This window comes from Haliotis asinina, chromosome 12 (genome assembly GCF_037392515.1).
Source record: "Haliotis asinina isolate JCU_RB_2024 chromosome 12, JCU_Hal_asi_v2, whole genome shotgun sequence".
Lineage (NCBI taxonomy): Eukaryota > Metazoa > Mollusca > Gastropoda > Lepetellida > Haliotidae > Haliotis > Haliotis asinina.
In genome coordinates, this window is record NC_090291.1 from 20483225 (window position 1) to 20498702 (window position 15478).

A 15478-nucleotide genomic window follows, 5' to 3' on the forward strand; every position below is an offset into this window, starting at 1 on the left:
CATGGGTTTCTGAAGGCCTATTCTACCCCGGGACCTTCATGGGTCCCCTCTTAGAAGAAGACATCACTGAACAAGCACATGAAGAGCAGAGAAGTTAACGGCTTCAAAACATCAGATATCATTAATGCTAACTTTCATTGTGCCTCTCTTACTTGAATGTATTTTATAATTGTAATTTGTGAAATGTAGGTACATTTTCAGGTTATAATTGGTATCTGCCTTGCTTGAGTGGTGCCAATAAAACTGTTCCACTTGGCAGGAAATACAAACATTGAACATTCAAATTCAACAACAAATGACAAACACAAGTAGGAGAGTACTCACACAAGACACTCATAGCTTAACCATTATCTTGAGTTACTTAGCATTACGAGTAGCCTTTGGTTGACTGTGGTCAATATAAACAGGAAGAAAACTGCCCTAATGGGAGACTGGTCAGACAACATGCATGTTTCATTTTTTATTTATATAGAAGCAGTTTGTCCCTAATAGTTTGCTGACCATTTGCAGGTAGAAATCAATGGCCTGTTTGAAGTTGGCAGCATCGGCAGCAGCATCACCCAACATCTCATATAGCTTGAACTGTTGCTGTAGACTGGCATCCTCTTTCTTCAGTTCATCAGAGCACTCCTCCATCTTACTGGCTGCACAACAGAGGAACGTGTACATCATACACCAGTGGTCATGATGTTGGTACAGCTTCAGTGCTGGTTTTCTTCACTAGTAATTATAGGTACCAGTTTACATTGATATAAATAGTGATTGGTAATCCAAGCAAACATTTTGCATTTGTTTCTATAAAATGGAAATAATTTTGGCCCTGCTTACTTATCGCCTACCCTTTACTGATTGTCAGCATGGGTATGGCTTGTAGTCTTCAAAGTAAAGTTTGGTTATCAGTATTTACAGCGGAAGCTGTCTAAACGTCAGGACTAATGAAATATCCAGTTTAGACAGCAAACTGGATTGTAGGGTTGACATGGTTACCTATGACTAGAATGGAGCTCATATTAACCGTTATTCACATAATAACATAAACATAATTAATCAACACAGCAAGGATGTCTCACTAGACGAAACAAGTGCATCATTTCTGTGCACATTTTGACACAATGAGTAGCTGCTGGTGTTCAAAACCCACTCACTACTTAACATCCCTGATGACTGACAAAAATGCAATTTTCTAAATAAAATTGACATTTCATACTTATCCTAACTCATGCTTAACTGCTGCCTCCCTCTTCTATTCAAAGATGTGTTTGGGCTACGAAATTTCAGACAGAGTGACAAATATGGAGGGTCATGTGACCAATATTGGTGCCAAAACATAGAGGAAAGGCAGGGTACTTGTTGGTGAGTGTGATTTTACATCCTCTTTTGAAGAAGGGAGCTTCAATGGATTTCAAGTGTTCCACTAACTTTCGAATAGAAGAGGGAGACAAGTCATTAAGCATGTGTCTGGATAAGGAAAAATGTAAATTATCTTTGTCGGCAACCATGTAGTTAAAATACATGGCTGATTCTCACTCACAATCCCATATTTCAACGCAGGATTAATTGGAGCCGGAATTGACAGCTGCTAGACTGCAGAGCTTTTTAAATGATGATAACTGTACTAGATACAGACAGGATGCAGACTGGACAGGTGCTGGTTTTGACTGTTTCCACTGCATTTATTTTTGTGACAGACATGAGAAACAGTTTGTGAAAAATTTGTTATGTATGGGCATGGTCACTTAATCAAGATTTATGAACTAACAATTACCAGATTTAAAAAGTTGAAGAATTCTTCTCTCTTCTGTTGCTGTTGCAGACCCAAGCTTGTTAGCTTTCTTTAGGCAGTGCTTGGCCATGGAAAAATCTCCAATTCGTATCAATACCTGTGAAACATTCAACATTATACATTTTTGTATATTTCTGTAGCAACTGCAGACAACAATCTTAACTGAAAGCAAACCAGAGACATTCAGCCACAGACTACCAAGTCCCTTTCAGTCCCTACTCCACTATCAGTCATGCTCCTCAAGAGGCCTTTTCAAGGTTATGCAGGGATTCATCTAGACCTGATGAGAGGCTGTTATTTGGCGCTTAGTGTGCTGCAATTTATAGCCAAACTTTCTAATTTGCATGTAAGGTTTGTATAATTCTTTTTCAGCAGAAGTCCTCCTTGGCGTACATATATGCCATGAGACAGACTTCAATCGAACATGAGTTGGGAGAGGCAATCTGTCTGCTAACATGTACCCTTCACACACTCTCATACACTGCCGAAGCTGTGAGAGATACAGAAATATACTTACCCAAACACTAAGACCGCCAATGTCAATCAGGCGGGGGCGTGGCAAATGAGGGTGGCAAGAGCCAATCAAAAAAGAACTCATAGGTTATAGACGTATGTCATTCCCCAGTCCTCCAAAGAGGTGGGAAGTATGGACACGGCCCATTATTTCCACCGAAAATCCCCCAAACCAGCGAAACACAGTGCCAGGAATAAAACAATGGATGATAGCGTATGTCGACGCTATATATCAATAACAAAATATCACCACGTATGAAATACCCATCACCAATATGAAACATCAGGATATTTGAAAGGACAAATCATCTGACAGTTACTTGATGTTTTCTTAGAATAAGTCTGAATCATTTCCATGGAAGTCACGAAAATATAAATGCCATATATCTGTAAACTGCAAAATGAACCACTTCAAGATCTGTCTCATATATCTGCCAAGATCTACTGAAAGATATGAAATGTTTTTTCTGGAAACGAAGCCTATCCCTCCAGTTTGACTCCTTGGGACAAAGTCAGAATTGTTTCATTGCAAACCTGAAAAAATATAAGAGCCAAAAGATTGTAAATAGAAAAAGTCACCACTTTGTGGTCTGATATTAGGAACTTTTGGAGATGTGCTCTGGAAACGAAACACACCTCTCACTAATGAGACAAAGTCTGAATCATTTCGGTGGAAACCGAGAAACTAAGAAATCACAAAAATCTGTAACTAGCAAAAGGCCCCATTCTAGCTTCTGATTGGTATATGTGCCAAGTTTTGCAGAAAAATAAAGAACAGATTTTGAGTTATGATCCGGAAATGAAGCCCATCCTTCCATTTTGAGACTAAGTCAGAACCATGGAAACTGAGAAAATAATAAATCACAAAAACCTGTAAATAGCAAAATGCACAACTATCGGTTGAGATTATTACATTGTATATCTATTAAGTTTGATCTAAAAATATTGAACAGTTTCTGAGTTATGCTCCGGAAACAAAATGATGATGGACGGACAGACGAGGTATTGACTATATCCCCCCGCATTATTTGGAGGGGGGATAAAAAGGGTAATACATTGTATCCCACCACCAGGAAAAATAGAACATGATCGTGAAGTCGAAAGCTCATTCAGCTACAGAATCACAACTCTGCCCACTGGTGAGAACTGTATGGCCAAACCGAGATCGCACCCTTGAATGTTTGTCCAGTTGGTAGTGTAGGATGAACGTGCTCAGGTGGCTCCAAATAGTCACTGAGCAGATCTCCTCAATGGGTAGTGCCGCCGCATAAGCCTGTGATGTAGCCACTGCCCTAACCGAATGAGCTCTTAACCCATTAGGTATGGTTAACCCTTTAAGAGTATAAGCCATACATATGGCATGGACAAGCCACCTAGAAATTGTCTGCTTGTTTGCCGGAAGACCAGCTCTCCCTCCTCCATAACAGCAGAACAGCTGTTTATCATTTCTCATATCAGCCGTTTGTTTGATATGACGCTTGAGAGTCTTACGTACATCTAACACGTGAGCATGTTGAAGAGAGGTACCGGACAAGGGAGGCTGCTGAAGTGTAGGTAACGTGATAAAAAGAGGGTGCTGCCCTAAGAGAGCACTGGCAACAGGAGTATGGAAGGCAGAGATAGCTATGGAGTAGCCTCGTGGAGTAGTAGAACTCCAACACTTCAACCAAAGTTGAAGAAAAGGGATCAAGAACCCCTCTGCCGACACAACAGCGCGCATAACAGGCCCATCTACCCTCATAATGAACGTTTGTCGAATCCCTCCGCAAAGCCAGAATTGTGTTTGCAATGGGTGCAGGAATTCTGCTCACTTGGAGCGATTCCTGACAGTGACCACCCACTGAATCCTGGGATTCGGGTGCAGAACGCCATTCTGGTATGGTTGAGCCAGTCCAAAGGGAGTACAGGAGGCAGAGCCAGAAACCTGAGAAGTACCAGAAATCAGCTTTGAGACAACCAAAGAGGTGCAAGGAGCACAAGCAGTTGAGCTGGTTGGGTGGCAAGCTGCAAGAGGACCCTGGGAATCAGTGGTAGAGGTGGGAACACCCACAATACCCTGCTCGTCCAATCGAGTTGGAAAGCTTCCAGGGTGATGATCAGGATCCGGTATCTGATGACTCACAGACGAGGCAATGAACCCCGGACTTTGGCAGTGCACCAACTGCTTGAATCAGGGTCAACATGGGTTCCGAAGGACTTACTATTGGGATGCTGGGGGCCGACTTCCTTTTCCTCTGAAAAGGCTGCTGGGGCGGCACAGCCTCACCCTTGCCCCTGCCTTTACCCTTGCCCTTGCACATCTGCAATGGTTGCAACCACTTGGCAGACTCCTTGGTTGAAGCTGAAGGACACGCTGAGGCAAGGATCGAGGGCCGCATGCGAGATGTGTGAAGCTGCTCCAGTAAAGGCTTAGAATCCTTAAATGTGGAGACAGCTTCAAAAGGCAGATCAAACATGGACCTGGTACCTGACAGGAATGGATTAACAACTTTGGCCAGAATGGAAGGTAAGATACGGAGCCGAGTATCCGCCAACTTGGCCTGAGCGAACGCTTCACCCGCAAGCCTAAACTCTGCGGGGTCCGTCGACGCCGAGCTGGCGACAACCTGGGGCAGGACAGTAGTGATATGCTCCTGAACCTGTCTCAGTGAAGCACCAAGCGAGACAGATGACTTGCTCGGCCCACCCCGACCCTCCTCTATGGTCTTTTCAACTTGATCCCCAGCAGCGACATCTCCGTGTCAAGAGACAGCTCTGGGGAATCATCGGTCAAGGGCAGAGCCGAGCGGGCCGATGCCACAGACCCGACGCCTGACATATTGTCAGAGTGGCGGATAACCGGCAACCCTGCGCCTCCCTGGGTGTTGACACTGACCGACCCGGCAAAGCCTGCGCCGACAGTGGCACTGTGAGCATGTGTGCCTTGTCTTTAAGGCATGGGGAGAAAATGCTTGACATATTTCGCAGCCCTGCTTTTCATGAGCATCTTCTGCCAAACATCTTTGGCATGTTAGATGCCTACCCTGAGGTAGCAGCATAGTGCTACATGTAGCGCACCCTTTGAACTGGAAAAAACACAGCCGCCCTATGACTAGTAGCAAGGCCCGTTTTAACCTATATCCTGCACACAAATATTCAACAGAAACAACAGTATGCAGTATTTAACTGTTAAATAATTAAAGCTAGTACTCCTAACAAGGAACAAATAGCAACTAAACATGCGCAAAGTAGAGTAATTTGTAAAGGATATGTAAGTAACCACAGTACTGAACAAAACACTTACCAACACCTCACTGCAAAACATGAGATAATAACGTAAGTATGTACTAATATTGAAATATAATCCCATAGTGCCCTCTATCTATGCTCACAAAGCTGGAAAAAGTTATTGTGAGGACCACCAACCGCCATGTTACCAGCCACATGGCTGGAAACAGTGGACACCACACGTTACAACATATCATGAATGAAAAGAGTGATATATAGATTCCTAATAGAGCCCGTGCTTTAAAAGAGGAACCAAGCATACAGAATTAGATGCTTTCTCACTCATTTTCTCTATCTCAAGGTCGTAAGCTTCTATTATGAAGACTGTGGGATGGACAACTGTATATGACAATGACAGCATGAAAAGTGAGGTACAAGGTAGTTGATGAGAGTTACCTGCTCTTGGCTGTGGGGGGGCCCCAGGAGGGGGCCCTGTAGGGGTGGTCTCACAAGACAAAAACGAGATTTTTTGCTTTGTAAAATATTTATGGAAATATTGTTACAACTGCCGTAGGCATTTTAAAATGGACGTTTCAATGCCATATGTGTACCCCAAGCACGACTTCTTCTGAAAAAGAACAAAAAACTAAGAACATTAAAGATCACATGATGTCTTAGTAGACCCTACCTGAGCCTTATTGACGAGGACTTCACTTTCCAGCAGTTTGTCTTTCAACTTGCTGGCACATTGCTGTGCCTCCTCAAGGGACCGCAGTGCCTGGCTCCAGTTCTCACTCCGCTGGTACATCCCCGCCAGGGAGAACTGACAGCGATACACATCTCTCTGCAGACGGTACTTCCTGGAGAAACAATACACATTCCAGTGGAAACAAGTGAAACTAACAGTTTCTAAAGTGTTAAAAGTTTTACTACTTTATAAAATGATACCTGGGAGTTAACAACTAAATAGAGGTTTGTTTTACTTATGCATAATTGGTTTCCAGAATTGGATACTGTTAAAATTGAATTCACACATATCTACAAAACAGAACAAGATTTTTCTCATAATGATGACAATGTTTATTGTCAATTTTGGATGATACAAATTTACGAATATCAATACCAAATTAGTAATGCCAAACTTGGACAATAAATAGACCAGAAATTCAATTTGAAACATCAATGGACCAAAGTTCATATTAAGTACTAAGTTGTCAACATGCAATTTTTACAGGATTTTATCTTACCTAAACGCATGCAGAATAGAAAGTTTAATTCTAGCCCTTACGTAGACACATTAGATTATGATATTTTTAAGCTGATGCATCGAAAATAAATGTTACAATCAATAACATTCCAATAAACCTCAGACAGATTCTACATAGGGTATGATCATAACACTCACTGAGCAATTGTGATGGCTTTCTTCATATACTCAGCACTCTGTCTAACATCGTCCCGGCCATCATAAACCAGGCCTGCAAAAACAACCTTCAAGTAAAGTTCTTCAACGCAAACAGGCATGTCACACAGTTTTTCTTTAAACAACAACAACAACAGCAACAAAAACAACGACAAAAAAAGCCCTATCCCAACATTTTTTCTTATATAAATGTCACCACCATGATGATGCAAAGGATAGTCTTTTCCTCTTTTGGCCTAATTTCTGCCTTTAGGGAATTCATACTTGTATCATGATTATGTGTTTTATTGCATCAACTGATGTTTGACAATACAGATAGTGTTTCCTCTTGGCACTTTTACTAGTTTCGCAGGCCCAACTATCCTGCCCTTTTTACTTCGAGCCCTGCCCTTTTGAATTTTATTTGGCGCCAAATTTGAAACACTCAGCTGATAATACAAACAAATGATAAAGACCCTCAAAAACAGAGAGGACATGCAGGGCATTGTCTGACATGTTTCTCAATAAACATGATAAACATTTTACATTACTATGTTTGAAGCAGTAAAATTAGAAGCTGGTTTTGTTTACTTACCGAGGTTGAGGTAGAGTCTGGCCTTCATTTCCATCAATTCTTCATTCTTTACAGAATTCTTCAACCTGTCACAAACTTCAAGTGACTTCTGAAATGCAGTTTCAGCATTTTTTGATGCATCAACTGCACCATGCCCCTTAGATGTCTCGGACTGAAAGAGGTAAGTCCGGCCAATGGTGGCCCATGCTCGTTGCTCCTCAATCACACTGTCACATGACTTGGCCAGGGAGAGATGACGCTCTTGAAGTTTGAGTGCCTTTGGATACTGTTCAAGAGCACAGTAACACTCACCTATCTTACGACATGCAACAGCCTCGCCAATGGTATCTTGTAGAGCTTCACTGATTGCCCTCTCAGCTTCATGCTCCTTGATAGCTTCCTCAAACCTTTCTGGAAAGTAAGAAAACAAGGTATAGCAATTGTTTTGTTCAGCACTGTACATGGTCTGTTTTCTCAAAACTATTTACAACATTCTTTTTCCCCCTTCACTAACTTTTAATGTAACAATGTATAATCAGGTTTAAGTGACTGAATTTCAAGCATAGCACTGTGTGCTTTAGTTTTGCATGTAACAAGTACATATCCAATCTGAGTGATAATCAGTTTTCTTCAAATGGTTTGGTTGTTGGGATTCTGATTATTAAAGTACCATTAGTCAATTGTTCACAGGACCATAAGCAGGAAACATGATAATCAATAAAGCATAATTTTCTCAATGACTGTTACGCAGGGCTTGGGACAGACAACTTAATTAATAAGATGGTCAATGACTTCTTTTTTTCTGTTTCATCGATATGATTTGTCAACCAACAGCAAAGTCATTGCCCATTATTTACCTGCCTGTCTGCTAAGAAAGATTTCAGTATTAATGGGTCAAGCAACCCGTTACTCTTAACAACAATGGAATGCAAATGGTTTAAGAAATATAGTCGCTAGACTCCATTTGAAAGACACAATGCTTCTTTGGCATGTTTTTTCAATACATGTGTAACATGTGTAATAATATTCTCCTTTAATAATTTCATCATACAAACCATATTTTGACAGTAGTTCTCCAATACAATTATGTATCTGTGAAACTTCTCTCAAATTGTCTTTCTTCTCAGCTTTCCTTTTCTCTCTTTTTAATTCTGAAATCAGAAAAGACAATGATTTAGTTATCATCATGATCATGGTTATCGTGACTTTAGTTTTACGCTGTACTCAGCAATATTCCAGTTATATGGCGGCCGTCTGTAAATAATCAAGTCTGGACCAGATAATCCAGTGATTAACAACATGAGCATCGATCTGCGCAATTGGGAACCGATGTCAGCAACCAAGTCAGCAAGCCTGACCATCCGATCCCGTTAGTCGCCTCTTACATCATGGTTATCATCAGTGATCATGACAAATTGAACTATCAACTCATCATTCTCATTTGCTAGAAAATCAAAAAAGAAGGTTGAAATAAATGTTCAATAATATGTCCAATACTCACTGGTGTCGATTGATGTTATAGATATCATCAGCCGCATGTACAGTTTAAGATTTCCCTCACGTGTTATCACTATTTAGGATAGTACTCCCAAGATGATATTTCATGATACTTAAAGATGAAAAAGTCGAAAATACACTGAGATTAAGATACCATTCGAAATAGTAATAACACGTGATGGAAATGCCTTCATATCTAGACCACCAATCGACACAAGTGAGTACAGGGCAAATTATTGAACAGTTACACTCATTTCAACCTTTGGGAGTACATAAAAGTAAAAGTCAATGTCCAATAAGGATCACTACTTTAGACTAATGCAATCAACGTTAAAATTGAAAGAGTATCCTTGTCAAAAGACATTCTCAGATTCAGTCGTAAGTGCGCGAAAACTGGACAGTTTTTATTTAGACAGTAAACCGACGGCATGACAGCCACCTGTTTACTAACTTTCTAGCTCTCTTTCATCTTCGGGATCCATCTTCTTCCAAAATTTACTTGCCAAATTAATACATCAAGTATCGGCATTGCCTGGTGGGCGATAGGTGGCACTGTCTCCTTCGAGATAAACTTTCCGCCATTTTAATTTTCCCGGCGATTTACTCTGCTCATGCGCATTTTCTTTAGAGTTATCTACCTTGCATTGGCAAGCGGTCTTTATAAGAAGAATGCTGTGAGCAACAAATCGTCTCCATAGTAATATTTGAGCCCTTAGTCAATGGCACGAAGTGTCAGGAAAGGCTTTGGGCAGAAAAGCGTTGGCTTGTGCTTCGCAATTTCACAAACGAAGCAAGTGACAGGAATGTAGTGCAGTTTTAGAATGGGTCACCATTTTACTGAACAAAACCTAAGTTGAAGAATATTTCAGGTTCACTGTTTGTTTTATATGAGACTGGTCGATAAGTTGAACAAGAGCAGCCAGTGTAGATGTGCAGCAGATTGTATGACATCTTGCATATTTGTAACATTCAAGCAGATTATTTTTGATCAGTAACAGAGCATTGGTGACACTTACACAGTCAAAGCAAAGATGTCGAAAAGTAACTTACTCTTCCAAGTTAAAAGGGACATTGTTAGGACTATCTCATCGATTGTGTGCAAGTCATATGGGCCACATTGTCAGCAGACCCTACTGTGTACATCAACCGGCATGGTCATAGTTACATCAGATGGAATGTGCATACTTCACAGTCTCCATCTGTGTCACCCTGTCGCTATAGTGGTGGTGAAAGCCATCCAGAAACACCACCTCATGACTCGTGACGGAACAAAAACATTCTCTCTATATCTATCACAAGCAGTAACATATCTGGATAAAACACTTAACTGCTCCTTATCTACCAATTACGTTGGGACATCGGTTGATCAGCTCTGTTACACAACTGCACTGCATCTAATGAGAATTGAATGTGATGTTTTACCCCGAATTTGGAGAGAATTATCCCAGAATTGTATTGTTAAGCATGATGAAGGTAAATTGCCAGTGATCAAATTAAGATCAGTTATAAACACATGCATGTCAAGCCATTTGACAAAACATAAAAGACATGTTCTATTAGAGTTAGTTTTAAGCTCTTTAGGGTTAAGTGAATCTGGTATGTCCACAGACATTTCTGAAGGTGTTGTTAAAAGACAGGTGACATTTATGATTGACAACTTTGACTTCCTCCACTTCAAACTTCCCAAACAACTATATGAATCATCATCGTTTCTACCAGGATTTCTGCTCAGGCAAGACTTTTTAGTGAAACACCCCAAGCTTGGTGAGGGTAGAGATATCAAGTTTCTGATGTTGTCTTGCTCTGTGGAAGGAAATTCACATGAAGACTCTGATGAAGTAGTTTTTCTGAAAGACAAGGAAGCAACATACACTGCTCTTTCGTACAGAGTAACCAGGGCAACCAAATACTTGACTGATCTCAAAGAGAAGGACGTGTCTTTGATACTCTGTTCAGAGACTGTTCCCCAGTTTGTAAGATATCTGTGCAGGGATTTGGGTATTAGTGTCATCAGCTGTGTCGAACAGGAGGATATTCAGTTCATTGAAAGGATCACAGGAATGCAGGCTGCCACCTGTATCTCTTGTCCAGTTGACAGCATGCAGACCGGACAGCTGTCTCATTGTGACAGGATTGTGTTAGGAACCCAACGAGTTGTTCATCTACAGTTCGCAAAGACTGAGAGTTTCATGATGCCAGGAACAATTGTCATAGCAGCACCAACTGATGGGCTTGTGGATCAGTTCAGGACTGCTGTGTATAAGTCATACAAGGCAGTTCAAATGTGCTTTGCTTTTCATGTGACTTGCAATACAGATGATTCCTTAAGCAAGATTAATTGTCCAGAAAGGACTGAAGATCTCACCACATCTTCAGTCAGTGGAGAGTTTTGTGTTATCGGAGGAGGTGGGTTCTTTGAGCTCAGGACAGCAGGCATGCTGAAGAATCTATCCAATAATTTCACAGATGACAAGATAGGCCATGGATGTCGAGTCCTTCATGATTGCCTGCTGTCTGTTCCGCGACACCTTCACAGACAGTTATCACAAGATCGTGGTACCGAAGGCAGAGACTATCTGGAGAAGCTTCAGATGTTATGGGCAACAATGGAAGAGGGAGGGGTTGCTGCTCTGGACAGGAAGGGGAGGATCTGTAACCCTGTAGACGCTGGTATACTGGAACCTCTTGCCTCCAAAATTTTGACCTTGACCTCTGTGGTGCAGCTTCTGCAGCAGCTGCTGAGGATCGATGCTGTTGTAAGTGTCCAGAAACTGGAAGCAGTTGAGATGTATTCTGATGATGGTATATAGACTTGACAGAATGCTGGGACAATACAGACTCATCTATGGCTGCCGACTACAAGTGTATAATGACTCATTATTATTTAGATTATTCAGTTCTAGTGCTTATGGTTTCATCAAACACATAAATGTTTAAAATATGCTCCACTTAGACTCTCCTTCCACATTACTTTAACATTCTCCAAAGCAGTGTATTAGAACAAATTCACTTTTGTTGGGGCTTTTGGTGTTGAAGGTACCATAACAAATTTGATTCCATGGGTGCAGTGCTTCATGAAAGCCCCACTTGTGCTGAAAGTCATGCTCACTCACTCACTCCAAACTGTTGTTTACATTAGACATCCAGAAGATTATCTTGTTCGGCAGTTCTTGACCAATTCTGGTTATGAGTGGACAAGTCCTGCTTGTATATATTTTGTGATGAGATAAAAGAGAAAACATTTTTTGCATTTTCATGTTCTCTTTTGAATGGGTTTGTACTATTGCAGTGAGTGAGTTAATATTTAATGTCACATCAGCAATATTGCTGCCATATTGTGACTGTGCTGTTATACATATTATATCACAAAGGTTCACTGAAACACACACTACAGCATTAACTGATGATGCCTGGTGTATATGTATATGGATTTACTGTTGCACTAAACCCCAAACAGTGATGCATTGTTGCATGCCAATCTTATGATAACAGAAGGTTGGTTCCCTGGATTAACATCCTACATTTCGGCATTATGTGGTCTCTGGTTAATGTACACCATACATGAATTTATCAGTATCATTCTTTCAGAAAGACTTCCACGTGTATCCCATCGTAAATTACATTCTAGTCAAATCATATCACCTGATTATATATATTAGTTAGCTGATAAGTATGAGTATAAACATGTTTCATTAATTGTATCAGGACGTACCGAAAGACATAGACAACTTTTAAAAATGCCACTCGAAGAAATATTTCTTTATCTTTAAAATTTAGGGACAAGTCTTAGCATTCTGTCTTTTCATTTTGCAGTGAACAAAGATTGTATTATGTTCATTGTATCAAATAAAGACAACCATCCACAGTGTCGAACACTCATGTGAGGAGCATCTTGCACAGTGCCGTCTCGTCAAAGGGAGATCACTTTTGGTGTCTTGTCTGTGGGGACTTGTGGCACTTCCCTTTAGTCGTCAATGGGCACTTAGATACTTGCCTTTAGTCGTCACTTGCTTCTCAAAGTGAATACAAGAGAATAACAAAGATCTCATGAAAGGATCGCATTGCCGTTTTTCCGGGTAATTCTTTTCCTGGAAAGAAATATGTTCGCTGTAACGTTTCTTTCCCTACATAAATGATAACAACAGTTTTGAGGGATTTCCTGGTATAGTCATAGGAAACCAAGGTAGTGTAGACAACATTTATCATTTCCAGCGATAAAAGGGCACTAATGTTCAGAAAATGTATGTCCACCATTGTTACGATCTTACACAGGAGAGGTTGCATGTCGTTGGGGCCGACACACATGTGGATCGTATGGTCATGCAAAAGACCGAAGTAATGGAACCCTCCTCTAAGACCTGCTTGAATCACCTGAAACTTCTTACCCTTACCCTTTCGTCAACATACATGTACTGAAGGAAACGAAGATGGGAACGGCACTTCATTGTAGCGTCCCGTTGTTTTAAGATTTTCACCCACAGTGCAAGACAACACTGGAAAAGTAAGTGGGAACGCTTATGCTCTCACACAAACGCGCGCGTGCTCCATCGACAAAAAAGTATAATACGGTGCTATCTAACAAAGTAACAAACGGAGATCGATGGGCGCAGTATGTATACAAGCACATTTCCTGTTGTGTTTGTTAATGCTCGACCACAACACCGGTCACTGTGCAGTAGGGATTGTCATCGCAGACATGTCTGAAATGCGATTTTCCCCTCTAATGTATAGGGGCGTCGGCCAGCCGAGTAGTTAAGGTGAAACTTAATTTCATCGAAAAGACATGGTTCGATTCCCTACAATTTATGGAGCCCTCTGTGATTCACAGTGAAAAAAAGCATCCAAAGTCACTTGTATGGCAGTTCCACGCGTCTTCAGTTAAGGTGATAAGTATCTATCTACGCCGATCTAAAACGCTTTAACACCTGATTGTACATCAAAATTTGGACTCATTGTTACAAGATTTAGAGGCAGTAACTGACGCGTTCAAATTGACGTCAGAGATTTCTTTTTGGGTTGTCGGGACGGATCTGTTATTGTTATCCAGCTTTGTGTCGATACCCGCCCGGTGAAAGTCTGACCGCTGTGACGTGGGTCTGTCTGACCTGCGTGTCATAACCTGGAATTAGGTTGCTATGAAATTACATATACATGGTCGGTGACCCTTCTGAGGTGATTACAGCATTACGAGATTCATTAAACCGTGTGCTGTACGTAGGACAACAGATTGCTGTGTGTAGTTGCTGCTTGTTTACTACGAATAAATATATGTATTGTTGTATCTTTCGAACAATGACCGATAATCCATCTGCATAGTGAGCAAGTATTTGTAGTTAGGTATACGAACGATTTGTAAGAGTGATCTGTATAGTTTCTTCTTAAGTTCGACCTGTCTGTCGTAGGCGAGACCACTGACTTTCCTGTTAATCCATACTACAATGCTAAGGAGAAAAGAGGAGTTTCTATGGTAACAAGAAACACTAACGCCGTGTGTAACCATGGCAATACTGCAACGTGCAAATGTCGATTCAGTGGATGTAGGTAGAAGTGTATGATATTCTTGCCAATTAGCTTTTTTGTCTTGGTTTTGGTTCCGTTTTGCTATTTAGAATCGGTAAATTCGCAACGTCCTGATGTCCGTTGCAGACGAACGCTTGGTTTCTGAATATAAATCATATTGATGACAAAAGCAAATAATCCCATTTAAATTGAAACGGAGCCCACTTGAGATGGGAGATTTAACCTAGACTTGCATCATACAGGGATTTAGCATTACAGAAGGGGGAAGGGGTAGGGGGAGACAGTGGGGACAATACTGTGGTTCAGGGACTGAACGATATATCTGAACAAGGACTACCTCTGTTGTTGCCGCTGTTATTTGTGTGTATCAGTAAAGAATGCAAGAGTCACGATATGGCTGGAATATCGCACCATTAGCAGATGTCGTAATTACATGATCCTAATTAGAGCTTGCAGTAACCGTGGAGGCAGTCGCCATGGAGATGGAGACAAACCCATAAATAGGTTATCAGAGGCCACTACATGACAACAGTCTGCACTGCAGTGACATTAAGATGTCCACGCTATAACAACTATGTTATGCACTAGAGAAACAAAAGTATATTATATCTTAATAAATCGTTAATGTTTGCTTTCCCATTTGCCAGAACGTTATCGGTATACACTGTGTTATCGGTATATACTGTATGTACAATGTTTATACTCGTGTATAACTTTACTCCACATGACCAGTGACCATCCCTTGAACTACAACATTTGCCTGTGCTCAATTCAATTCAGTTCTTTTCTTTATTAACCTTAATTAAAACCATTCTGTATTTGTTCAACGCCTCGATTCTGGCGTGACATCCTGTGAACAGCGACCTGGGCTGTCCACCCGATCCACAAGTCGACAGACGGGAACATCATTGGTTGCTGGGGGTCCTATGATCTAATCGGAATCCCCTTCAGCTGTATTCGGCTGTATCATGGCGTGTTTTTT

At 41.0% G+C, this 15478-nt stretch overlaps 2 protein-coding genes across 3 annotated transcripts in view; one reads left to right on the forward strand and one right to left on the reverse strand.

The window, feature by feature from the left end:
- Positions 1–9585, reverse strand: part of LOC137258196 (tonsoku-like protein) — a 32326-nt gene extending 22741 nt beyond the window's left edge. Inside the window, exons 1-7 of one of the 2 annotated variants that reach the window (XM_067795776.1) lie at positions 9428–9585; positions 8535–8630; positions 7501–7890; positions 6909–6981; positions 6192–6363; positions 1766–1880; positions 502–644 (exon numbers count right to left, since the gene is read on the reverse strand). In XM_067795776.1, coding sequence (XP_067651877.1) covers positions 502–644; positions 1766–1880; positions 6192–6363; positions 6909–6981; positions 7501–7890; positions 8535–8630; positions 9428–9458 — 1020 coding nt within the window. In that variant the 5' untranslated portion in view covers positions 9459–9585. Of the gene's footprint in view, positions 1–501; positions 645–1765; positions 1881–5845; positions 5944–6191; positions 6364–6908; positions 6982–7500; positions 7891–8534; positions 8631–9427 lie in introns of those variants that run through there. The other variant, XM_067795777.1, reaches the window with a different exon arrangement.
- Positions 9586–9608: 23 nt separating this feature from the next.
- On the forward strand, positions 9609–12220 carry LOC137258197 (Bardet-Biedl syndrome 10 protein homolog). Its single transcript, XM_067795778.1, has one exon. The coding sequence runs from the start codon at positions 10008–10010 to the stop codon at positions 11784–11786; it is 1779 nt and encodes a 592-aa protein (XP_067651879.1). The 5' UTR covers positions 9609–10007; the 3' UTR covers positions 11787–12220.
- The last annotated feature ends 3258 nt before the right edge of the window (positions 12221–15478 follow it).